General features: G+C 38.1%; 1 protein-coding gene across 3 annotated transcripts in view; it reads left to right on the forward strand.

The window, feature by feature from the left end:
• Nucleotides 1-23,048, forward strand: part of TDP1 (tyrosyl-DNA phosphodiesterase 1) — a 55,021-nt gene extending 31,973 nt beyond the window's left edge. For 2 of the 3 annotated variants that reach the window (XM_067296920.1, XM_013940652.2), the window contains exons 14-16: nt 2,075-2,177; nt 13,479-13,593; nt 22,565-23,048. In XM_067296920.1, the coding sequence (XP_067153021.1) occupies nt 2,075-2,177; nt 13,479-13,593; nt 22,565-22,638 (292 nt within the window). In that variant the 3' untranslated portion in view covers nt 22,639-23,048. The remainder of the gene's footprint in view (nt 1-2,074; nt 2,178-13,478; nt 13,594-22,564) is intronic. The other variant, XM_067296921.1, reaches the window with a different exon arrangement.
• The last annotated feature ends 4,826 nt before the right edge of the window (nt 23,049-27,874 follow it).

Below are 27,874 nucleotides of genomic sequence, written 5' to 3' on the forward strand. Positions count from 1 at the left end.
CTGAGAACCCTTAGTGTTGACCACCTGTCAAAGTGTAACCTGGCACCACCACTGAAAATTAAAACAGCTGTTAACTAGGCAGTTACCGATTTCATCTATTGGAAGGGCTCTTTTGCCTAAAAGCAGTCTCTGTGCTATACAGTTTCTTTGTACACAGTTACACAAGGCAGACATTGACACAAGACCTGACCTAGGCTTTCAACTTGATACTGTTCTAGGGCAGGTGCACACACCCGCCTTTGACTTAGGAACCTCTACACAACTTTATATGACACTCTGCGATGTGCTCTTAGTTTTAAGAAACTGTGACTTAGTGGTGGTAAACTGACAAAGGTACCTCATCTGGCCCAGAATCCTTGAACTGCAGATGGAAGAAAGCTAGGAGGGTATGTTAGAGGAGTTATAAAACCAGGGCAAGAATATAGTAATGCTTTTTATAGAGGGAGCTGCTACTGACCATTGTCAGAGATTAGAAGGTGGATTAACTGGACCTTTGGTGTGCCTCAGTATGTCTGCTCTTAAGTTCTTACACAGTACTAAGCAGAAAGATAAGAGTTTTATACAGCTCCTGTTCTTTGTTTATCATCTACATGATGAGATTGAGAGGATATAACGCCAGTATGACAAGTGGGGGGTGGGGATGGGACAATTAAGAAGCAAGTTTTTTTCTGTTTCAGGTGATCATTCCTTATGCAACAGTAAAACTTGCACAACATATATGGAACTACTTTCAAGCATACTAAGAAGTGTGAAGCTAACTAGGACTGATACCACTTATGGTAGATGTGAATATTGAAATTAATCTGGATATCTGCACTTGCTAATCTGTAATATTGGACATCCCTGCTTGATAAGGATGGTATACAGTGGTGAACCTTTCCATTTTTCACATCTGAAGTATTTCAATTTTAATTAAGATTCTTTTGGGGAGTTGCAATCTGAAACATCCATGTTGCTATACAAATAGTGCATATGTAAAGAAAGAAGCTGTGTGACTCAGCTCCGTTCTTCATAGTTAACTGTTGCAAAATTGTCTTGTTTACTGAGTTTGCTGTGTTTGCTACAAGTCTTTGTAGAATTTTGAGGTTCTAGTTTCTGGAAGCAGCAGCAGATGCCAGTATTGCAACACTACGTGGAACACAGATGAGTTAACTCATATTTTTTTAGAAATTATATCATTCATAGATATTCTATGGGGCAAAAGACATGCTAGACTGCTTTAGAAGTGGTTATGTCATTAACTCTTGCCTTTACTGTGTCCTGGCACACTTCAAATTGACATTAATCTACAAATTAATAGGGAAACTTTGCCTATTAGCATTCTTTGAAGTCAGCTAACATGAGAAAACATGATCTGATTGAAATACTAGAGGTTTTTTTTCTCATGTTCTTTTCTTCTACCATATGCTACTATCAAGAAAACATCCAGTATGTCTGTCAGTTAAAACTTAATGTTTAAGCTTTGTATTTTTCTGTAGGTTTTGACCATAGCATTGCATTCACTTTTTGACTCCAACTTGATCTACTTCATAGCAGATAGCAGCTGAAGGTTTAACTACAGTATGGTGCAGAATGGCTCGTTTAAAAAAAAAAAAAAAAAGTTTCTTAAATATTTGTTTTTTATAAATGCATCAAAGAACAAAATGTTGGAAGCAGGAGATACTTCCTTTACTTTTAATACTTCCAAAAATGTTCAATACTAAACATCTTATAGTCATAATTGTGTAAGCCTTTAATCTTCCTAAATCATAAGGTTAAAGCTATTTTACCCTGTATCTTTCTGAAATGTGCAGATGAGTTTCGAAAGGTTGAACTAATCTTGTAGAACTGATACTTGCAGACTTTTATAATTATCCACATGTGTTGTATGAATGCCCTTCTAAATAGTGCCTCTACTGTTCCCACTGTGCTGTAAAAATAGCAATAAGGAAGAATGGCCAAATTGCTTTTTGTGAAAAGACTGTTCTGATTGAAGTCAAGTTCTCCTACTAAAGTGCACTGCTACAACTGTAGTACATCAGCATTTGCTGCTGTGAAGTTATGCCTCACTGAAATGCTTTCTGTCTCTTTGCAGTGCCAATCTATCTAAAGCAGCTTGGGGAGCTCTGGAGAAAAATGGCACCCAACTGATGATCCGTTCTTATGAACTTGGAGTCCTTTTCTTGCCTTCAGCGTTTGTAAGTTCATGGTTCATCTTCCAATCCTGGGATACTCTGAGAATCTGCAAACTTTCGTAAATACAAATGTGATTGAATAATCTAGTTACTAGTTTGCATTTCCCGTTTAGAGACTTTATAGCAAGTGGAGTTTACGCAAGCTATTCTTTCAAAATAGATATAGTCTGTTTACCCACCCAGCAAGTATGGATTTGGCCTTGATAAGATGTTTTATCATGTTATTGAAACAATAATATTTTAATGTGTTAACATAAATTAAATGTTGCTTGCAAAGATGATTAAATCTTTCATACTTTTTAAAAAAAGCTGTGAGTACAGATTGTATTGAAGTGATGTATATGAGTTGTAACTTGAAAAACAATTCCTAATTTACCACTGATTGCCGTCTTTGTTCTTTCCCTGAAATATGCTTATAAGGCCACATGACTGTCTCGTCTCATAGTTTCTGCTTTGAGAACAAGTTCTTGAATGCATCCTCTAAAATCTGGGATACAAGTCTGAGAATCTCTTCATCAAAGACAGTTTAAAAGCTGAAGGAATGTATTTTTTCTAAACTGTTGTGACAATCTCTGTATAGAGAAGACAAGTTTTTATCTAGAAAGTCTGTTATTCTAGTGTGTGCAGCAGAGTACTGGGAGACATGAATTACTTAGTGCGATGTAAGGGCCATCTAGCTCATCTGAGTGCAATTCCAGCAGATGCTGTGGGAATGAGCATGTATATGGTCATCTCTTCTGTATGTTCCCTATGATATTTTTTAAGGACTTCGCAGGTTGCAAGTTGTATCAGACCAGTGTGTTAGGGGCCACAGCTGGACTTACTCCAATTGACTTGTCAAGTTTTCTTTTTGAACTAATTTGTCTGTTTGTAACCCCCACAGAATCCCGTGGTAGAGTTCCATGAAAAAATTGTGCACTGTGTTTAAGAAGAAATAGCTTTCTTTTTTGCTTAGGTTGTTTTGTTTTGTTTACATCTGCTGTCTAATCGTGAGGAGATCAGTATTTCTTGTCCCTGCTGTTGGGTTTCTTCCTATGGTGGATCTATTGGTACTAAGATGCTATTAATAGCAATTAGTTTCCAATGAGCATGCAGTCAAATGTCTTCCTCTGAGAGTGTCCCTTCCAGAGAAGGAATTGCAAGTCTGTCTAGAAAAAAAATTGTTAAAAATCATTAGAAATATTTTTTTTTTCTGAGGAAGAATACATCTCTCTCCTAGGTAATGTTCACAGAAGTGTTTACATAATGTTTCAGCACTTCTATTGGTTAATAATGTAATCCCAAATGAATGGAATATTTTGACATGAAAATGTTTACCTACCATAATTATATAACTTCAGTCTCTGATTGCAACATTAGGATTGATAGTTTGTCTGTAGTTTCTTATCAAAAAAGAGCTCCTGTATCTCACTCTTGACATTTATTAAGCAGTTTATGTAGTAATGTGGTCTTCGTCTCTATAAGGTTCATGATACTAATCTCAGACGTCGTTCTTCAGTATGGTTTATGTGGAAGAAAATATTCAGAGAAAATGGGTTGATCAGAGAATGTAACAAGAAAATTCTACAACTTCTTATAGTAGAAAACATTGATTTTGCTATCAGTGGACTCTAAAGTGAGGTTGGCTTATTTTAATAACTTAACAATGGAGTAACAAAGAGTTGCACAAAAAATTAGACAGCATGGACAGTCAGATCCCAGGGCTCAAGCCTACTCTATGGTCCTATTTAATGTAGCAGTTTAAAAATGACATTAACGATTTTGCCATTGTTCACTTGCCTGTATGTAGAAGGTGCTTGGTTTTTGCTGATATTCAATGATATAAAAATGCAACCACTGTAAAAACAGCTATTTTTATTGTCACACTATCAAGGTTACTAACATATGTTTTAGGATCATTTTTACAGGAAAGACAGTAGATGACACAATTTATCAAGGTTCTTCTCACTGAGTCAGTTTGGTCTGCTGTGTTTATACGAAGTGCTATGTAATAGGTTAGCCTTTAATTTCTGATCAACAAGTGAATGAGAAGGGTGTTTGTCCAGAATTACCAGAAATGTGTGCATGTGAGAAACTTAACTCCTAATATATCACAGTTCATGATAAAACAGTTTAATTAGATTTTTATGTTGACTAGTGATTAAAATGTGTGCAATATAAAGATGCTTCCTGTAAGTAAATTCAGTGCTTTCTCTACAGTCCTTTTAACTTTGAGGGTTTTTTCCTTACATGAATTACAGAATGCATGCAAACATGTGCTCCCGTACGAGTCGCTGTACTAAAATTCACTGTGAAGGTGCATGAGTCTCATGTTCAAGTTTCAGATCTCTCAGAACACAACTTAATGAAGCTCATCTAAAGCATGCAAGAATATTTAACAATAATACAAAATTTTTAAGTGAATACTTGTTTTTATTTTTTACTCCCAGCTTCCTAAATATTGATACTTAATTGTGAAGTCTGTGGCAACCAGGAAAGAAAACAAGTCACCTTCAGGAGCTGCATGATATGGTGCTTATGGGAGTAAAGTGGGGAGGAGGACTGCAGCTCTTTCCTTTCTTTAGTGGAAAGTGCCTGCAGAGGCATCTGATATTGAGGAGGTAGTTGTAGAGACCAATGGCAAATACTTGCTTTGCATATATGCTGTCATCCAGTATTCAAGCTGCAGTGCTTAACTTGTGAATCTCTTATGCATATGCCATGTAGTTCACTCTCCATAAAGTTTTTTAGGTAATTTAGTCTGATGTAAAGACTGTACCATGTTTATACCATTTATTTCTTCAGTATGATTTTAACATATTGCAGAATAGACTTAGTTAGGTGAAGGGTAATGGAGAGCTAGGAATAGACTAACTTATTTTGTAAACTGAATTTTTTTAAATGCATATTTACCATTAGAAATACACAGAATACAGAGTAGATGAAGTGCTTTAAAACATAACTGAAGCATTCCTGCATCTCAGGAGAGACTCAGTACATTCTAGCTGTTGGAATGCCAACTCAATTCCTAATAGTTCTGTTTTTTCTGATTTGTTTCATGTGGTTTGATCAGTTATTGATGTGGGTTGTTTGTTTTTTTTGTCAAAGTTAAGACTGGCATAGTACATACTTACTATATCATAGTGAAATAACTTCACTAGTCATGATCATCTGTGTGCCTTCTATTTTCTGCTGAATAAAAGTTTGGAAATGGATCACTTCTCACTTGCCATTGTTTGCCAGTTTTTCTGTTTTTTTTTTTTTTTTTTAAATGCTTTCCAAAACTTATTCTTTGAGGTTGGGTCTTGGCCTGGTGCACTAATGCAGACTCTCAGAATTATGTTGAATGGTTGTTCTCAACATAGCAGCAGCTGTCATCGTTTACAATTTTAGTGCTTAGGGAAAAATCAGCTGATGCTGACATTAGATCACAAGCTTCTCTTGATTAAAAAGCAATGTTTAAAAAATGGTTGTGTCCTGTGTTTGAACTGCATTTCCCTTTCTATTGCCATTTCTACTTCTCACCTCCTACGTCTTCACTCTCACTCATGTTCAGCTCACTCTTTTAGCTGCTGGGGATTCCTTTCCAGAGGCTAACATAAATTGTATCTTTAGCACCTAGAACGTGTTGAGACAACAATGACCTTAACAGTATGGAGTTGTTCTGGGAACCGCATTAAAGTAATAATTATTCCATGTTTGAAAGAGCCTGGAGTGTCTAATGGAAAGCTCTTGAAGTAAATGGTTCCTCTAAGCAGCTGAAGCAGAACCTTCCACCATCACAGCTGCTGTGTCTGATAAGGTTGTAGGATAAGCTGAGACTGATTTGTAAAAATGGCATGAAAATGTTTGTGAAATACTTAACTTTTAAAAGGCCTAATGAAGAATATGATAATAGCCAGTGAACGTTTGGAAATACAAAGTCAGAGGAATATTGTAGTTGCTACCAAACTGAGCACTTAATCAGATATTGCTACCTAGTGGTATCAGATGCTACAGTTATTCTAGAAAATCAGTCACAGACATCTAATGAGTATTTCAGGTTCTGAAAGGCTGCATTTTGGTAGATAGTTGATCACTGGTAAAGAGTAAAACACTGTTGCTTAGTTGCCTGCGGAGAGAGGGGTATGAACTGAATCTGTGTCAAGATGGTGGCCAGCCGTTAACTTAGACCAAAACCAAAGCAAAGTAGATTCTGCTTCTTGACTGGAACCTTAACTTGCAAAGTGATGTAGTAGCATTTTCCTCTTTGATTTATCTAGTTTCAGATGAGGTCTTATATCCTGGGAAACCTGCATGCTCGATCACCTCCCTGAAATGCCTGTACACCAATGCACGCAGCTTGGGGAACAAACAGGAAGAACTAGAGATGTGTGTGCAGTCGCAGGGCCATGATCTCATTGCCATTACAGAGACATGGTGGGATAGCTCTCATGACTGGAGTGCTGTAATGGATGGCTACGTGCTTTTTAGGAAAGACAGGCCAGGAAAGCGAGGTGGCGGAGTTGCTCTTTATGTGAGAGAGCAACTGGAATGTATTGAGCTGTGCCTAGGGGTGGATGAAGAGCGAGTCGAGAGCTTATGGGTAAGGATCAAAGGGCAGGCTAGCATGGGTGACACTGTTGTGGGTGTTTACTACAGGCCACCTGATCAGGAAGAGGAAGTCGATGAGGCCTTCTACAGACAGCTGGAAGTAGCCTCACGATCCCAGGCCCTGGTTCTCATGGGGGACTTCAACCACCCCGATATCTGCTGGAGAGACAACACAACTAGGCACAAACAGTCCTGGAGGTTCCTGCAGAGCATTGGTGACAACTTCTTGACCCAGGTGGTGGAGGAGCCAACAAGGAGAGGTGTGCTGCTGGACCTCGTACTAACAAACAAAGAAGGACTGGTGGAAGATGTGAAGGTTGGGGGCTGCCTTGGCTGCAGTGACCATGAGATGGTGGAGTTCAGGATCCTGCGAGGAGGCAGCAGGGCACCAAGTAAGATCGCAACCCTGGACTTCAGGAGAGCAAACTTTGGCCTCTTCAGGGACCTACTTGGAGGAATCCCATGGGTTAGGGCCCTAGAAGGAAGGAGTGTTCAAGAGAGCTGGTTAATATTCAAACATCACTTCCTCCAGGCTCAAGAGCGGTGCATCCCTATGAGTAGGAAGTCAGGCAAAGGAGGTAGGAGACCTGCATGGATGAGCAAGGAGCTCCTGGCAAAACTCAACCTGAAGAAGGAAGTATACAGAAAGTGGAAAGGGGGACAGGCCACTTGGGAGGAATATAGGAACGTTGTCAGAGTATGCAGGGATGCGACGAGGAAGGCTAAGGCCCGTTTGGAATTAAATCTGGCGAGAGATGTCAAGGACAGCAAGAAGGGCTTCTTCAAATACATCAGCAGCAAGAGGAAGACTAGGGAAAATGTGGGCCCATTGCTGAATGGGGTGGGTGCCCTGGTGACGAAGGATGCAGAGAAGGCAGAGTTACTGAATGCCTTCTTTGCTTCAGTCTTTACTGCTCAGGCCAGCTGTCAGGAACCCCAGATCCTGGAGGCAAGAGAGAAAGTCTGGAGGAAGGAAGACTTTCCCTTGGTGGAGGAGGAGTGGGTTAGAGATCATTTAAGCAAACTTGACACCCACAAATCCATGGGCCCTGATGGGATGCACCCACGAGTGCTGAGGGAGCTGGCGGACATTATTGCTAAGCCACTCTCCATCATCTTTGAAAGGTCCTGGAGGACAGGAGAGGTGCCTGAAGCCTGGAAGAAAGCCAGTGTCACCCCAGTCTTCAAAAAGGGCAAGAAGGAGGACCCAGGGAACTACAGGCCAGTCAGCCTCACCTGCATCCCTAGAGAGGTGATGGAGCAGCTCATCCTGGAAGCCATCTCCAAGCATGTGGAGGACGAGAAGGTGATCAGGAGTAGTCAGCATGGCTTCACCAAGGGGAAATCATGCCTAACCAGTCTGATAGCCTTCTATGATGGAATGACTGGCTGGGTAGATGAGGGGAGAGCAGTGGATGTTGTCTACCTAGACTTCAGCAAGGCTTTTGACACTGTCTCCCATAGCATCCTCATAGACAAGCTCAGGAAGTGTGGGTTAGATGAGTGGACAGTGAGGTGGATTGAGAACTGGCTGAATGGCAGAGCTCAGAGAGTTGTGATCAGTGGCACAGAGTCTAGTTGGAGGCCTGTAGCTAGCGGTGTCCCCCAGGGGTCAGTACTGGCTCCAGTCTTGTTCAACTTCTTCATCAGTGACCTGGATGAAGGGACAGAGTGCACCCTCAGCAAGTTTGCTGACGATACAAAACTGGGAGGAGTGGCGGATGCACCAGAGGGCTGTGCTGCCATTCAGAGAGACCTGGACAGGCTGGAGAGGTGGGCGGAGAGGAACCTCATGAAGTTCAACAAAGGCAAGTGCAGGGTCCTGCACCTAGGGAGGAATAACCCCCTGCACCAGTACAGGTTGGGGGTTGACCTGCTGGAAAGCAGCTGTGCGGAGAAGGACCTGGGAGTGCTGGTGGACACCAAGTTAAGCATGAGGCAGCAAGGTGCCCTTGTGGCCAAGAAGGCCAATGGTATCATGGGGTGCATCAGGAAGAGTGTTGCCAGCAGGTCGAGGGAGGTGATTCTCCCCCTCTACTCAGCCCTGGTGAGGCCCCATCTGGAGTACTGCGTCCAGTTCTGGGCTCCCCAGTACAAGAGGGATGTGGCACTACTGGAGCAAGTCCAGCGAAGGGCCACAAAGATGATTAGGGGACTGGAGCATCTCTCTTATGAGGAAAGGCTGAGAGAGCTTGGCCTGTTTAGCCTGGAGAAGAGAAGGCTGAGAGGAGATCTTATTAACATGTACAAGTATCTGAAGGGAGGGTGTCGAGAGGATGGGACCAGACTCTTTTCAGTGGTGCCGAGCGACAGGACGCGAGGCAATGGGCACAAACTGAAACACAGACAGTTCCATCTGAACATGAGGAAAAACTTTTTCACTGTGAGGGTGACAGAGCACTGGAACAGGTTGCCCCGAGAGGTGGTGGAGTCTCCTTCTCTGGAGATATTCAAAACATGCCTGGATGCAATCCTGTGCAATGTGCTCTAGGTGACCCTGCTTGAGCAGGGGGGTTGGACTAGATGATCTCTAGAGGTCCCTTCCAACCTCAGCGATTCTGTGATCCCATATAGAATTGAGTGGGAAAAGATAAATACACTGTGGATGAACTAGAATTTTTATGTAGGGACTTCAGGATATTAAAACTTGCTTTTGGTGTTTATAGACTGCTACAAGATCTTAAAATTCTGGTGGTAAAGGCATCCGGAGGCACAGTTTCCAGGCCCAGGAACTTTGAGTGTAGATACCTGAATTTGTCACTGTGGGCTTCTTACAAAAAACTTACTGATACAGTTGAATAAAGCTGTGTTTTGAATAAATGACTCTCAAAATGTTGAGGGAGGATTTCATTGTGTTTTCTCTTGGCCAGAGTAGCATGGTCACTGTGAAACTTGTGGGGGTCCCTAATTTTTTACTTCTCATACCAGTGGGGTTTTAGATACTGTTGCTAAAGAATGGCACTTTTTTTTTTTTTTTTGAAATGGGGAAGAATGGGGAATCCCATTGTCATCTGGTAACTAAGTCAGCAGGCTCCTGTTGGAGTTATTTCAGTAGTATCCAAATATTGTAGTGACACCAGTGTTAATTCCCACTCTAGTAAAGATAGCAATATTTAGCTGTACCTTATTATTTGTGTGGGGGGTGTGTGTGTGGTTTTTTTGGTTTTAAATCTGCAGCCTACCTGGTATTTGAGGCAAAGAATGAGAGAAAGCAGGATTTTAAAAGCTGTCCTCCCTCCTTCCCTCTCTTCCCATTCTCCTTCCCAATCATGCCTACTTCTACAATGGATCATGCTAAAGTACTAGAAAAGGTCATGACAGCATCTGAACCTTCCTAAGTACAAAAATTTTGCACTTCTCACTTGAGGAAGTATATCTTTTATAACATTTCAAAATGCATTGCTGTGAACAGCAATGTTAAAGAACAAAATATGTCTGTAGAGGAAAAATTCTGGAAGAAAGAATATAGCTGCAGAGGAAAATTTAGAAGTAAGGCAGCATTTTTTAGGCAAGACCCTGCTGACTTGTTTTTGGAAACAGTGAGAGCTGTCAACATCCAGAAAATGCTCAAAACAGACAAAGTGTGTGACTAGTTTCAATTTGTGTGTGATCTTCTGTGTAAAGATAGCCATATGAAAGTTATTTTTAAAAGCATGTGAATCTCTTTAGAGAGCCTTGTTAAAGAATGTATTCCATAACCTAGACTTTATTACACCAGCATGTTTTGAGGAAAAGTTACAAATATTTTTTGGGGGATGTTTCCCAAGTAGAAAATCTGAAAAAGTTAAATACTGAAGGACAAATGGGACATTCTTGGGATCAAATGATAGAGTCCAATGGTGGTGGGGTGGGGAGGCAGCAGCAGAGAATAAGACGCTCAGAGGAGAAGAAAATGTAATTGTGTAACTACTGAGAAAGAACAGGGAAAAGACAAAAGCAAGGTGTAGGGCAAGAGAGGGAAGCAAAAAGCCTGAAAAGAAAATGCACTGAAATAGTCATGGGACAGGGTGGGTAGCAGAAATGAAATGGAGACGAAAAGGAAAAGGTTAATGGGTTGAAAAAAGATCCTGCAAATTTCTATACTCTGTACTCTGTGGTGCCTGTTCTTTCATGTTGTCTGAAAAGCACCCATAGCTTTGAACTTCAGAGGGGAATAGATGTGAAATAGTTTTTGATATTTGAATTAAATTCACTGAGATTATGTTATTTAGAGTCCAGAGTGGCAGTTTGTACATACACTGTGTGCTTTAATAGCAATGATTTTACAAATTTCAAACTCAGATCATGTAAGGCAATAATTGTATAACTTTGGTCTTGGTCATGCTTGTTTTATAGATGTGTGTGTATACTACTGTGTAGTATACAGTATGTATATAATTCATGATACACCAGACAAGCATCTTCTGATATTCCACATCTGTCACTGACTGCACATGGAAGACAAGTGAAAAGCTTGCAGACAGTTGGCTTGTATGAGGTTCGATGTCCCCATTTTAGCTTGTAACTAAAAATGTTACCCGATAAGCAGTATCCAGTGTCATGCACATCCCCTGCCCCCCACCAAATGAAGCTGAGCTACTACTACTTTTTCTGCAAAAAGCAGCTCATTTTTTTTTCCCCATCCATCATCCCACATTTATATACTTCCTGTTGTTTGAGCATTAGCATCCCTGGGATATTTCATGTGTTCTTTCTGCTACTGACCTAAGTATGGTTATTTGCATTTTAATATGAAATTTCTATCAATCTGAGTGCTTCAAGATCATTGGAAGTGAAGTTGTACAACTTGATTGTCACATCTTTTTCTAAGTAATTCTGAATTTTGTATTTTCCTATTCAGTCAACTATGAACTTTTAAAATAATCTTCTATATCTCTGCATTGATGTTTTGAATATCATTATTTGTTACTCTAAACGCTAGTTTCTACAAGGGACTGTAGCTTGGTTTTAATGAAGTTTTATCAAAATCCCACTAACCTTAAAGGTATAAGAAAGTGACATTCAGAGCAGATCACTGGTACAGACAGTCCTCTAGCATGGACCCCCCCCCCCCCAAAAAAAAAAACCCACCCCCCACACACCCTTCCTCTTCTTTCATTTAAAAGGCTGCATTTTTACCTAGTCCTTGAAGTAATATGTGCTATCTCCTACTTCATAAACACTAATCTCCTTTTACTTTGGGTCATGAGATAAGTTAAGGTCCTATATTCTAAAGGAGCATCATGGGCTGGCTAGCTAGAGCTGCTCTAATATAGATTGACATTGTCTTTAGTAGCTCTCCCTTTTCTCTGCTATGTTGTTTCCAGAATATCAAAGGAAAGGTGTGAGGCTCCATAGCCTCTTGTGCACTGTGTGGTCAGATGGCTGTCTCCTCTCCTGACTTATTTACAACGCTAACATTTTGATGAAGTGAACATTCAGTAAAGAAAAACTTGTAGTGTTGTAAAAATAATGTCTATAAATGGTGCTATTTATTCAATCGACACTTACGTTTCAAACTGATTTAATTTAGTGGTAATGAAGCTTACTTCTACTGTCACAGAACAGTAGACTAGTAAAACTCGGACTGATGGGTGCTACAGCATGGATGAAAATATAAATTACTGTTCAGACTTTTTTTAGGGGTCTGTATGTTCAGGATTGGAAAACTACCCTTGAGTTTAGGAATGCTTTTGGAATAAAAAAAACTTATGGATTTTAAATCTGTAGTCTATTCTAATCAAACTATATTTGAATCAGAATGGACTTATGTTGCTGTCATGTCCACCACCATAGCATCTCAGCATTGGAGATTGCTTCTGAAAAACTTGTTAAAACTTACAAATGGGGTCCCATTCCTTTGGAGAAATGGCTAAGCAATATTATTTGCCAAAGCTACTTGAATTGCATCAAATTCATCTGCCCTTGTATTGCATTGTGTTGTAGCATATCTTTTTTTGCAGTCCTTAACTTGTACTCTTTCACTCTTGAAATTCACTGTCAAACTCTAAATTCAAGCACTTTCAAATCTATATATGATTTTTTTAGTATACATGGCATTACCTAAATTATCTGAAAAATATGGCTTTGAAGATTTGCTTGTGTATTACAAGTTTAATTCAGTTCACAAAACACACTTAGATCTAATATGGTCAAGATGAAATTAAACAGAATTTTTTTAAAGCTTTTCCCATTAGTTAAATATTAAACACTATGTTTAATAGTCATAATTAAAATTTGATTCCAGTGTCCCTAGGTGTTTATGCAAAAGAAGCAACGGCTTGTTGTATTAGGATACGCTGCCTATATGGTACTAGCAAAGACCTTAGGCAATTTTGGTCTGGCTTCTGTGAGCAATAGAGGTCTGTGCTCACGCGTTGCTGTGCTCAGTTCTGTTGCTCACAGAAACAAGACCACAAGCCTGTCTTCCACCTGAATATGGAAATAGGTGGGTAGATGTGTAAGGGACTGGGAAGGTAGAACATGTTCCATGTGGACCTACCTATGGGGCCAAACCAATGAACGTGAAAGAAAGAAGAGACTGAAGTAGTAGAGATAAGAGAGGCTGAATTCTTAAGACAGAAAGATGCTTTAGTAAGTATCTTGTGTCTCAGTAAGGAAAGCAAAGTATTTTGTTTATAAAATAACTTTTTGTTGAAAGAGAATCCACAATGAACTAAGGTTTTTGGTTTTTGGGTCGCCCCCCCCCCTCAACTAATAAGTCCTTTCCTTTATATTACCCTTCCTCTATAGGGACTGGACAAAGGTTACTTTCATGTAAAAGGGAAGCTGCTTTCGGAAAGTAATGATCCAGCAACATCTTTTCCTGTACCTTATGACTTGCCCCCAGAACAGTATGGAAGCAAAGGTAAGGCATGACTTCAGAAAGTTAAAAGTATATATATTATATACTTTTATAGCAGCTTCAACAAGACTTTGAGTCTGCAGGATGTAATACATGTTACTTTTATAACTTGCAACGATGCTTTAAGAGCTTACTGCATTCTCTTAAGCCATCTAAAAGAATTCATATATGATATTTCAGTTTTCCCAGTGAAAAAATACTGGCTCAATATAGAAATGCTGATTCAATGTATCATTACCACTTACCAGGTAAAAACACATTGTCTGCTTAAATACTGTTAGTATTGTTTGGGGGGAGGGGTGGGGGTGTTTTTTTTTTTCTGTGCTTGGATTACTTGCTAATTAAAGGGGAAGACTATATTCCATACTACCGTTATTACCGAGTTGGCTTTCAATTCTTCTTATAAATATGCTGTAAGTGGTCATATATTAGCTGATATTCCAGTGAGTACTGTGAACATCTGTACTGGTGGATGAATCCTTATATACTGCCAGTTGTAACTGTTGCACTCTGGGACATGTAAGCACTGATGTCTGGTTGGTAGCTAATGCCCAAACTGATGCTTTTTGAAAGGTTTTTCTAAATTGCCATACTTTGATTTAAAATTTCCAAAAATCCAAAACTAAAAATAAGAATCCATATGTGTGTATTCTCAGATCTGCTACATACACTGTCTTCTTCCTACTAAAATTTAGCAATATAATTAACATTGTTTCTGTTTTAATTCTGGCATTTTTATCTACTGCATTGGTGACATTCCATTTGGTCAAAATATACATGAAAGATACTTTTTTTCCCCCTCTTTCCCTTTTGTATGGAAAGCTTCTTTGAGGAGAGAATTTGGTTGTAGCTCAGCTTTTGGGTCTCTGCTTTCTCCCATGAAAAGGACAGAATTCAGTGTTTGAAAGGAATGGAGTTGAAAGGCATTCCTTTCAGTGGAAGCAAAGTCAGCTACCTATACCTTTTCACATATCTTTTCTGAATATTCTCTTTCAGTTCTTAAACCTCCTGGTGGAAAAGATGTTTAAAGAATGTCTATGTTATGGGATGGAGTTATCATAAAATAATCTATCCTTAACAGTATGGTTATCAACTCCCAAAGTCTCTAGACAGTGATATAAATAGATTCATTTTAATGAAGCCTTGAGAAGCAGAAATACAAGTAATTATCCTTTCCCTAAAGAAACCATATTGACTGATCCCTATAATTGAAGGAGAGAATGCTCCAGGGGATTTTCCACGAACTCAGATTCTCTAAACATGGGAAAGCAAGCAGCACATTTTCATATAATCAGAAAATCCCTTTCAGCAGCAGGATGGAAGAGAAATGGAGAGAATGAGGAACAGATGGTCAGGAACAGGGCCATACATTTGCCATGAATGTTCCAAGTATAAGTTAGGTATACCAAAATCAATTTTGCTGTACTTGTGCAAATTCAAATCTTAGATGAGACATACTCAGTGTAACAGAAGTCTAGATTGCACATAAAACGGTAACAGACAAAGTGAAAGAAAAGCTGGTCCTTAATTTGTGAAAATGTTTTTACTTGAGCAGATTCTTCTTTGTTATCCTGCCACAATGCCTTTATCTGTCATATGAACTACTATTCATCAGATGGGACCTGGGCTCCAGTGTGAAAACTGTTACAGTGAAATAAATGTATCTTGAATCTTGAAAAGCAATAAAATGCTTTTCAGGAGATACACTGGTAAACTCATCAATAAATGATTAAATAGTCTGTCTGATTTCAGTGATGATAATTCATGGGTTTGATCCAACATCTTTTATTAAGTTCAATAACAGTGAAATAATTTAATCCCTGTCCTACTTTTTCTTTACCCCATATTGCAAGGAGAAAAAAATTATGGAAGATCTTTTCTACCTTTGCCTGTAGGTCTCATCTGCCTCATGAGTCAGAGAGTGGGTTTCATTCTAAATCCCAGGTTTAGGCAAAACAGAAGGATAGGATCTTTTGGAGGAACAATTATGAAGATTTTCTTCCTCCTTCCTTCTCCTTTTCTTCCAAAAATTTTAAACAATATAAATTGAGATTGTTGTGAGACAGATAACTTCTTGGTTTTGCACTTTTTTTTTCTCCCAGAAGGATGGGTTATCCTCCACTGAAATACAATTGTAGGCTAAGCTGTTGCTTTATTCACTGAAAGATGTATTGATGTGCTTTAAGATGCTTCTGATATGGTAATCATGCTTTATCCTCTCTGTGGCACGTAGCATATTTAAAATTTTCCTGTGGCTTTCACATAGTTTGCAGTTGTATTTCTAACTTTTGCCTCCTATGTACTCTCATGGAAGGCCATGTTTTATAATACATGTGCAGGTAAATTCCACCTGCTTGTGTCAGCTGAAGTCCTTAGATCTTTCTGAAGGGAAGATGGAATAACATTAAACTCTGTCTCAAACCATTGCTGGCAGTAGTATAATTGCTTCAAGTTGAGGTGAGAAGTTTAAGCTGTCTGTCAGAGCAATCAGATCAGGAATATTTTAGTATCAAGTGGTGGCTGATTCTAACTACCTAGGATGACATTTTGCTTGGGGGAAAGGGGGGGGACAAGCTTGAGAAATTGGGTTTTGGACCTAAAAATTGTTGGAAAACTGAGGTTATAAGTTTAACTAGCCCAATGAATCAGTGAATCTGTGCTTCTTGCTCTATTATAGTAAGCTTAAGTATTTGGGGCTGCTTGCCCTATATATATATTTTTTGTTTGGTTGGTTTTTGTAGTGAGTTACACTTAACTTTAAAGGTATGTTTAAGTGCAATTAGATTTTGCTTTAGTGGCTCTGCTCTTTTAGGAGGACCTCAGCAGATGAAACACTTCTGCAACAGTTTCTCTGCATTATTGGTCTGCCAGATTTCAGGTTTATTAATCTTGTACACATGTTATGGAACTCTCTTACAGTGTTACTGAAAAAGGGATGAGCTAAAATAATATACTTATGGGTAGTTCTTTAAATTGTGACTGGGTTACAAGATAGGAATTCATATAAGCATTTTCTAAGCTGTTAAAAAATTGTTCAGGAACTGTTGAAACCCTCTGAAAGAACCTACAAAGTAGGGGCTAAGTAGTTTCTGATAAACAGTTACTTCCAGTTCAGTTTTCTCTTCAGTGTATGTATTCAAATCAAGGAAAGAACCTGGCTATTCAGTTGACTTAATAGCATACAGAAAATATATGTTCATACAAGAAGTCAAGATGTGTTCCAGCTGACTTCAGATGAACCTAAAGGTAGAGTGGAACTACGTATACTATATATACACAGCAACTATAGAGGGTTTTTCCTCAGCCATTCTAACAATTTCTGAAAACGTATGAAAATGCATTTCATTATCTCCCAGTAGAAATCAATTTTACCCTTAAGTGTGGGATAAAACTGTATAATCCCATGCCATGAGAGACTTGAAGAACAATGGTCAAATAAGATGGAAATTTGCTTTAATACAAGTTAAAGCATTTTGGAAAAAATGAGCAGTTCACTTAGCAATTTATTAGTTACACACTAGCTAATGTTTGCAGCCTATGACAGCCATTATTTCAGTTTTTTTAAGAATGTACAAAAGGATCTGTAACATGTCTCACATGAACAGGTCTCTCTCCTTTGTGAAGAGCCCTGCTCACTTCAATATTCCATTGCCATGCTGCAATGAAGAGCAAATTGACCTTTTCCTTGTAACTTCAGATATTCCGCGCTTGGTATTCTGTCCAGTTTTTCAATGAGTTGGAATTGAGAGTATGGTGAAATTACATTTAGGAGATATTTGTAGTGATTTCAGGAAACCAGTAACTTTTTTTTTTTTTTTTTTTTTTTTTTACATTCAAGCAGGTGTTCAGTGTGGACTAAAACAGGAAAAACTTCAGGGTGTTGTAAGTTTGTCTGCAGTTCTGGTGTGTTCAGATATTTGGTTTTATCCTATGACTAGAAACAAATTACTTAATGACTTGGGATAACTTTCATTTGTCTTTCTTTGTTCTAGTGACTGAGTGCCTAAAAAAAATTAGTGTTTTGTCCAGCTAAGCTAAAGGAATTTTTTATTGCCCTGAGCATCCCTACAGGGACCTGCTGTATCCTTGGGAGGTCAGAAAAGCCCTGGAAAAATGTTACTGCCCTTTGTCTCTACCTTTCTCCCTCCTTTGCTTCTCTTCCAAAAGTCCTAGAATTCTCTACTTCCTCTACCATGCAATTAAAATATTTGTGAAGGAATTAAAATTAGGGAAGATGACCTGTGGGGAAGTCACTCGTATTTTTCAGTAACTTCCTTTTTTTTTTTCTAATTGATATTGCATAGCTACATGGAACTTGTGTACTTTTTAAAGTTTGAAAGAACTTGACTTGCGAAGTGTTGTATTTGAATTATTAGAGAACTTCTCAGCATGTTTAATATGGTAGAAACCCTAAGAGAACACCCTTCCTTCTGAGATGACGACAATTAGAAGCCTGTCCTTTTTCTAGCAATACTAATATTTCCAATAGAAAATATTTCACTTACCCTTGCTTTGAGTGTTCAGTCTAGTAAACATACATTATAAATATGTTTAGAAGTCTAATTTTGAATGTATGAAGCAGCAAGTAAACAGTGTCACTGTAGTTCACATACCAGGATTTTTTTGGGACAAATCTAGATCTGTGTTGGCATCAGTTTCCTTCTTAGGTGTAACCCAAATTATTATTATAGTTTATAACAGTCATGAAGAAATTAGCATTTTGTACCAGAGGAAATTTGAGTCACAAAATCACCATTTAGCTTTACCACTTCCATGTATTGTTTTAGTAGAGTCACAGACTTGAAGATCACTAGACTCTCTGGGCTAAGAGAGGTCTTCTAGAATATGCTTCAGATCATTAGCTGAGGGCATCATGAGATGACAAATTCACCACTTAATATTTTGCGTGAACAGTTAGTCAACCCAAGAGTTTAAAAAAGCACCCTATTTTGGTTATTCTTTTTCAGGGCAGGTGTATGATGTACAGTTTAGTTTTTGCACATCTTGCATGTGTTTTGATTCATCTTCTGCAGAGTGCAAAATCTGTAGTTAAAATTTGAGGAAATGTAACAATAAGTAGTTATCCTAAGAGATTAAAATTAAGGTTGCACATAAAATCTTTGGCATTTTTCCTTTAGACTGTTTCTTCCAAACTGTTTTAAATAACCAGCACAAAATGAGAGAAATGGAGTTGCAGGAGGAAACTATCAATTTTATTATGCGTGATATATGTAGCTTACATCTTTCTCTTGCTGCAGGGAATAACATGCACATTTTATATTTGGCAGTTTTAAAACAAAGATCATTCCCACTCTGAAGTGACACAGGACCTCATTAATTTTTAGCAGATAACATTTGTTGTATACAGCTTGTATGTTACAAACTCTTTGCAAATTGCTGCTTTGAACAACTGTAGTTGTTCACTTCCACTTGTTGGTTGAACAGCAGAAACCCATTTGAGGGCAGCAGATACATCTTCAGTACAGAACAGTTATGGAACTTAGAAAAAGAATTTATCTGGTAGACGATAGAACTGTTTAATATCTTGACAGATAAACTATATTGATACTATAATTTCCTGAACTCCTCTCTAGTTTACTAACAGGTCAGACTTGTTTCAGGATGCCACAGCAAAAAAGACTATGAAAAAACTGAATGTTTGTATTGATAGTACTAAGATGAGAGAAAGCCAATCAAAATCTATAGATCATGTATATAATTCAAGAGTTCCTTGGAAGTAAAACAAATAATGATTCAGCCTAGTATTTGGGAGATATGGAGACAACAGCCTATCTTAGCTAGATATTTATAATGAAAATTTCCTTGTGTTTTGCTGGTAATATTTAGATTTTTATTTCCCTTTAGAATCTTTCAGATGAGTACTGCTATTTTATCATATAAAGTTCTCTTTTCCTACAGCTCCATTGTCACATCTCACTTGCACTATTGCTAGTACATCTCTTGCCTATACAGCTTGGCCTGATCTTGAGAAAGCACAGCCTTTCATTTGGAAGGCTTGAGAATTGATTCTCATGTCATTTTGGTTTCACCCCCTTGAGAAGTTTTTCAACAGACTCATATTATACAAATGGATATAGCTCCAGTTTTTAGTACTGGCAAAGGAGCAAGCTGCTCACTGTAGTCAGGGAATATAATGTAATTTGTGGTTTTTAGGTATCACACACTTTACTGATTGAGAAAATCTGCTGTACTAAGAGGAACTTGAATACACAGTCATTAAGTTTTTAGCATAGTTTGGGAAAGGTCTGACAGACGTGCAAAGGACTCTTTTGTCATCACATCAACACTTTGAAAAACAAAGCAAATTCTGCTTTTAAATTGCAATACAACATATACAGCTGTACAAGCCGTTCTGCTACTAGTTCCCTCAATAACTCAAGCACCCTCTTAAAGTTCAGTTCCCATCCTAGCAGAGGACCTCTTCCAGTGACTGGTGAATTTCCAAGGTCCAGAGCTGCACAAAGGGGGAAGAGGCACAAGGAACAGGAGGATCTGTGACTATTTTTAAGTGTGTATATGGAGGTAGCAGGCTGTACACTTTAAATATGGCAACCACTTTATGTGGGAAGCCTCAATTGATGTGTTCTAAACTGAATTTTAATCTGTTTCAGTAATAATTTTACACATACCTTGTTATAGTAGCATCAGATGTTTTTTATAAAGCCAACAGCACCCCATTAATAGAACAAGTTGCTAAGTACATTCTTAGCTATCCTAAGAAGAACTTAATTTTTTAGGATTGGCACAGTAGAATAGAACTCGATTATTGAATTAGGTATTGAAGCCTCTGAGTGCTTTAAAGGGTGACTTGTGTTATTTTTGTACCTCTGAGTCTCCCTCTGTCTGTATATTCTGCTGAATTAAAGAGTAACTGCAAATTGTAGTGAAGATGGATAGGTCTAAGCTGCATAATGTACTCCCGATCCCAGATTTCAGTGCTTGAGTGGGACTGGATTTATTCTGATGTCATATATAAAGGTTAGTAATCAAATCTGAAAATATGTAAGCCTTAATGCTTCTTCCAACATTAACTTTATTTTGTGCCCAGACTTCTGGGCTTAATTTCAGGATTGTTGTTTACTATAGTGGGATTGGAAAGGTAACATTTGCTCTGTAGTAAGGTATTCACCTAAAATAGAAAAGGTACACATGGCTTTCAGGCAAGAGGCGGATAAAAGAAGCTTAGGGAGATAATGGTGCTACTTCTTCTAAGGGATCACTTGGTCTAGGTATCCCAGAAACCAGAGAGAGTTTTTGGCAATGCACTGTCAATTGGATGCTAAAGTTCCATCAACTCTCTAAAGCCTCTTAATTCTTTTTTCTTGGAAATCACCTATCCAGGGTTACCAAAAGCCAGACAACTACTTATTCCATCCAGAAACTATATCATGGTTTTAAAACAGGGGAAGAGATCAATGCTTGCTTTGTTTGTTGTCCTTTTATAACATTATGTGAAAGATGGCATTTGTTGCGTAGGCTGTGCTTTCTCTAGTGATTATGCTTCTGTGACTTGTAACTTCCCTATCAGTCTTTATAAAATCTAAATGTAGAGACTTTTTTCTCCATGTCAAGCAGATTCAATTTTGTTGTAATCTAAAGTTTTTATTCTATCTTACCCTCTTACCACTATAAATGGACACATTTGTAAAACACTTTCATGGTTGGGATATGTTTTGCTGCAACATACAGAACAACAGTACTCCTAGAATTGAACTTACTCTAGCAGCGTGTGAAAAAGGGGTGCTTTGCAGAAATGCTCTCCCAGCCACATGTTTAGCTGGCTTGGTGTCTGTGGCAGAGCATACTGTTGTATAATGTGATCCATTCGTTATTGCTCCTGTCACTTTCTTATTCCTATTCTCTCTACCAGTAATTCTCACTTTGTATTTTGTGAGAACTGGTATTGGATCCCATAAACTTGGAATTTGCACAGTAATAACCATAGTCAATAGATTACCTAAAACTTAGATTGACAAGCATGTAGCCAATCTTCCTTATCTAGAATACACGTATATCATATATAGAAAAGCCTGGTTTTGATAAATGAAGTACTGTCATCTTCCGTAAATTCAGTTGAATCTATCCACTGTACAGATTACTGTTACTGTCTTCCTTCAGGGCTCATTTTGTAGATAGAGAAATGAACCAGGCTAGATTTATGTAAACTTATTTGAGACAGATCATTCTGAAAGGAATCAAGGAATTTTTTCTGTATATCAGTAGCCTGAGAGAAGTAGAATAATAGTTTGGCTTCCTAAACAAGCTGATCTTCTGCAACATGTATATGGTGGGAGGAAGAGCCTAGAGTAGGTTACAGAGCTATCGGTTAGCTCATGCTGCTTTGCCTTTTCTGTTTCCCAAGAGTGTGAAAGTGGGAATATCTTCTGTACTCGCAGAAGTGGAGGGAGGGAACCATCTGCTGCAAACCTATTGCTCATCTAAAGATGTAATGTTTGGAGAAGTGAGGTGAGAACTTGAACATTTCTGAGTTTGTGCAGGGTCATTCTTAAAAACTAAATTCTTATTGTCCCTGTGGAAAAAATACTATAATCCTTATTTATAATTCCATTGAGTTAAGAGATATGCAGCACAAAACTTATTGCCTCTGGGCCAAAGCAATTTTGGTTGCATTACAGTTCTTGTATGCTGTTTGAAATAAACTTCTCTTACAGCTGGGGCGATGATGTCAGGTTGTGATATTTACATTTAAAATAACATTTAGGGGAAAAGCAAAGCCTTTTATAAAAAGTCTATAATTAAATCTTACCTTTTAAAAAACAACAAAAAAGCTGGATAAATATTTTCAGTAAGCTGAAATTGCGCGTAGTGATGTGATAACCAGTGGGAGTTTTAACCTTCCTCTTCCTCCCAAGGGGGAGAAGGAGGAGGAGGATCAACATTTCATATTTAATAAGTGAATTTTTCATGAACATGTTCTTGGTTTGGTTTACAGATCGCCCATGGATTTGGAATATTCCTTACACTAACGCCCCTGATACACATGGGAATATGTGGGTTCCATCATGAAAGTTTCCGGTGCTCTGTGATACTTCATCTGCCGACACTGAGCCTTCCACACTAGATGTGAGACTGCCTATTTCTGTTTTTAAGCTGTAATGGCTAGCTCGGAAGAATTACTTAAATATTGATAATGAGATTTTTGGAGAATTTGTGACTCTGTTATTTTATATAATAACTCATAACACTGCATTTTTAAATACCTTTTGTATTTTTTTTTCCTTACTGTGGTTCCCAATATGCTTTACAAGGTTGAAATGAGCATAGACTGTTCTCAGAGATTCCCTCTGCATTTTTAGCTGTAATGGATTTAAAACTTGCTGTGCTACGAGACTGTCATTTGGCCCCTGCTAGTTCTAATAAAAGTTTTTTTTTTTAATGTAATATTTAAAGTACAAATAAAGTCAATCTTGTTGATATATCTTGTTTGTTCTATCTTCTAAGTGTGTGCACATTTCAAATTGCATTGAACCTTGCTTTGGTAATTATCACTTCTAATACAAGATCTGATGCTACTTGCTGTTTTGGCTTTTTGCAGTATGTCATGTCAATTATTTCCCGATCCTTTTCTTTTTTTTTCTTTTTCTCTTTGCAGCAGATGTCCAAGTACTGTCCAAAACAGTTCGAGTGGATAGACTTGGATGCTGAGGAGTAGTCTTAATAGTGCTTATAGGATGTATGGTCCTGTGTTCTGAAAGTCTTATTGTACAATGCAGTATTTTATTCGTACTTCCCTCTGGTTCCCAAATAATCCGACTGGGTAACTGTTCTAGTGCTACATCTTTCATTTTGCAGTCTCATTCTCCAAGATGGTTTGGCATATGCTGGGAGTGTACTTCTGCCTAATGTTTATTTAATGTTGTTTTATTTTGCAATTCTATCCTTGTTTTATTGAAAAGCTACCTTAGAAAAGGTAGGTCTTCATGAAATTGTCACAGCGTCTGCCTAGAAATGAGTAGTTTTTTGTTGTTTTCCTACATTGTCACATACCAATCGACAGAGCAACATTAAAAAGTATTGCTTCTTTTCGGTCTTTCATATTCTTTCCCTTTCGTGCCCTCTCTAGTTAAATTCTGTTAAATTAACTTCTCTGCAGTTTTGAGATGATCTCTCAAATCAAAAAGCTTATGGCTTTGGGTCATGGTTGGGAAGCTTTATTTTACAGTCTCTTTTTTACAGAGCGTAGAGGTAGATAGCCTTGCCTATAACAGTTTTACACTCGTTCTTCACAGCAAATACCAGTAACTTAGGTTGTTCAGTTCTTAGCCAGTGTTGGCAATTCAGAGGTGGTCCCTGTAATTGTTATTACTTCTTTATCCAGTTTTGAGAACTTTGCAAAAAATGCAAGCAGAGTGAGGGCAGGATGCTGTTGGGTTGTCAGTGGAACAGACTAGAAGATTGCTTTCTGGTTTCCATCTCTCCTCAGTTCCATAAGCATAAACTTTACTATTTATACTGCATGCAATAATTGGTTCTGTCCCTGATGAGCTTGAAGAGATGGGGATCAGGGAAAGTAACTGGTAAACGGAGAAGTGTGCTCTGAAAACAGATGATAAACAACTTCCTAGCCATTGTTATATTCTTTTTTTACAGAGCATGTTCTCACTTTAATTATTTTCATGATTCAGCCTGAGAATTAAAGAAGTTCTAAGTATACAGATGTCTTCATACAAAGAAAACTTTAGGACTCCTGGAAGTTAGGCTAATAATTAATAGACATTGATCATGAATTTGAAGAATGTTGTGATTTATTAATGTTACATATATGAACATTTCTGGTTTTGCACACAGTGGTTTGACCGGCTGCGAGGCATTCATGCTTGAATTCCAGATGGAATTTTTTGGTCTCCAGGAACTTAGCATGATTTTATTTCAGTTTTCCAGCACTCAGATTAATCCACTGTCAGAAGATCATTCCAAAGTCCATTGTGGGAACAAATAGAGTGATTCATTCTTCTAGAAAACTTGGGAAATTTTTCAGCACAAAGCTGTGACTCAAAGCAACTTTTACTATGGTATAAGCCTGTGAAGTGAGGCACTGCTGGGTGGCAGAGTTAGAAGGAAAGAATAGAGGCTGTTAGTTTGACTTGCTTAGCAATATGCAGGTGAGGTGAATTCATGTTTCAAACAAAGGTTGGGCTTGATTTAAACAGGTATGCATGTAGTTCTATTTAAACTTCTGCTCTTCCAGAAGAATAAGGAAAACTTGTTTTGAAGAAATTGTCCAAAGATGCTAAAATTTCAGGCTGGCAACAGTCTTGCAGTCAAGCCTATAACAGAACCCCAACACAGCTGGGCTTGATGATGTATTAGAGCTGTCCAGAAAGCTACTGACAGAACATCAACAGCCAGAAAATGCTGTTTAATTGAAAGTTTCTACAGGCATTCTTAAGATGTGCAGCCTCTCAGGTGCCAGGACAGACTTAAGTACATTCCCTAAGTGTTAGAATAAAAATTTAGAACTCCTCTTGTGCAGGGTACTTTTAAAATTCCATTTTTCCTACTACTGTTTTTGTTACATGTCATTATTTCACAGTGTTCCTGTTTTCACTTGCATTTCATTTGATTCTGGTAACTAGTTAAACCATACATGATCATTTGTGTCAGAATTTTGTCTGGGGTAACGTAGGGGTCCTCACATTTCAAAAGTGAACCTATGAAAAAGGCAAAGGAGGAAACAGGCAACCTAGTCTAACCCACAGCTGAATGGGTAATTGGGTAATTCAGGTTGCACTCAGTGTGTGGTCTTTGGTTAAAGTGATATTTAGATCTGTTAGACTCATGTGCTTCTCCTTTATTTTTAAAAGATGGTTTGCTTGGAGCGGGTTAAAAAAAAAGGGGGGGGGCAAGAGTGCTGTCTGTAGAAGTAATTAGAATTCAGCACATCTTTTTTATTCAATAAATTGCTGATGAATTTTCTCTTCCTGCTGAGAATGAATCTGATCTGGTGCCCCTTCAGAATTGAGTGCTTTTCATTACAACATCAGTGAAAGGATTCATTGGTAATGTTCATCAATATATGCCAGTGCAAATAATGCACATACATTTCTGCAGTGTTGCTAATTAGGTTGTAAAGAAAAAAAGTAAAGCATTTTTCTCTGGCTAAATGGCTAAAATGATTTGACCAGGCTCTAGCCAATTTCAGTGGCTAATGCAATTGGTTACCTTTCCTAAAAGCTTAACTGACTCTTAACCTGGCTGTCCAGGTCCCATACTGATTTTTATAAGCCATCTGTCCATCACAGAGGTCACAGCATAGATGGGGAGAAAACTCTGCAGAGCTGCCACTCGCGCTGCAGAAGGAGAGAGCGAGGTGGAGGACTGGAGCTTTGGTTTCGTAATTGCACTTCAGTACTGGACTGCATTGCTGTAGCCATTAACATAATGTGATAATACCAGTTTACTCTGTTCTGGAACAAGAAAGGAGAGTTGGTGGTTGCTTGTGATTCTGCAAAGACTTTATCTTCAATCTGGGGCAGTGCAACACTGTGCAGTTTCTTACTAAAGTCACATAGTAAAGCAGTGATCTAATCTTGGTTTCTTTAAGGCCATGATCCAGTGAATCTATCTGGAGAACTTTCACTGCAGTTGAGATGAAATCCAGCATTGTATAAGGTAAAAAGGTGCAAAAGGTACGATGTGTTTTGTTTCACATGTTGTGATTACAAAAACGCACAATATTGTAGTTGACTCATTTGGTGGCTTTCCTAAATGTGTTACTGTGCTTTTTTGAGTAATTAGTGATATGCTAATTCCTGGTGCTTTCTTCTGTTAAAGCTTTCTACAGTTTTGATATTTCAACCTGTCTTCCAGTCATCAAATATGAACAAGTAATAGGGAAAAATATCTGTACTCAAAATTCCAAGTAAATAAAAATGAATAAATACAGATACAGTATTGAAAACTGAACATTGAGGTCAGTAGATTAATGTAATGTATTCACTTTGACATATTCCAGCTACCCAATGTGCATACTGGAACAAGCCAGAAAAGATTTTAATGTTCTTTGTTATGCTGGATACTACCTAATCCCACAGACTTTTTTGTTGACATCAATAAAATTTATGTCATTTTCCTGCTATAGAATTAATCACTATGACCCAGGATGTCAGAATTTAGCCCCAAGACTGACGTTACCTCACACCATGCCATCTCTGTGACCTCAGAGTTTCTTTTAATATGAACAGCTGTAACTGGCATCCTGAAGGGCAAAAGGAACATAGCAAAAAGTACTAATGAGGTTGAAAAGAGCTGTAAGTTTAAAGAAATAATTTTCTATTTTATCCTACAGTCTGTCCTTGACTATTTTTTGTAATATTCTAGCTTTTCTGTTTCTTCATTTATGAAAACTTTATCTCTGCTCACACAAACTAATCACCAGTTATGGTTTTCCATATGTTGCTGCAGTGTTTTCAAGGTGCTATGACCCAGATGTATTAATCAGAGTAAAAAAATTGTCTTTCAGTTTAAAAAAAAGTCTTATTACTTTGGAGACAACTACCATGAAAATGTCTGTTGAATGGTCTTCTGGTTTGTGCGAAATGAGTTCACTAGATAAAGGCAAGAAACTGTGTTCCTTACTTTGCATTCAGTGTGACTCCCTGATGGATGTAACCTCTCTGAAACTCTTAATGCAACAGATGAGTCTAGATGCCCCAAGTGCCACGTGTTTATGAAGTGATTTTTTTTTTTTTTTCAGATTAGTTTGGTAACATTGAGGTTAAGTTTGAAAAATTTTTGTTCAGCTGAAAAAGGTGATAGAATGCTGGTTTCTTGGTTGTTCTGGCAAGATGTTTCATTAGATGTAAATCTTGTCTGGCAGTATACTGAGCTCTTCTGTAGCTTCTCCAAAGACAAGCAGTGCATTTTAGTTAAGTGTACCAGGTTAACACTTCCAAATGTGCTGTTCAATTGAAAAGCACTGACACTATCAATGAGATACAGTAACCAAATCTCTGAGAGTCTTCCACATTATTTGCTGGTGCATTAATAGCAGCTCTGTTCCAGCCAGACATTTGTTGCTAATTGTTATTAGAATACTGGATGACTGGCTTTCCTAATTATAGGGCTTATAATTTAACAATAGAAACAGAACTAGTAAACTCAATGGGTTTTTTGTATTACTTACAATTGTTCTAAACCTCACCACCACTGATTTTTTTTCATCACTCAATATCGGCATATATAAACACGATGGAACTGTGTGCTTGTGCTGCTGAGGTAAGGCATGTGTTGCTAATTTGAT

Source organism: Apteryx mantelli, chromosome 4, assembly GCF_036417845.1.
Source record: "Apteryx mantelli isolate bAptMan1 chromosome 4, bAptMan1.hap1, whole genome shotgun sequence".
NCBI lineage: Eukaryota > Metazoa > Chordata > Aves > Apterygiformes > Apterygidae > Apteryx > Apteryx mantelli.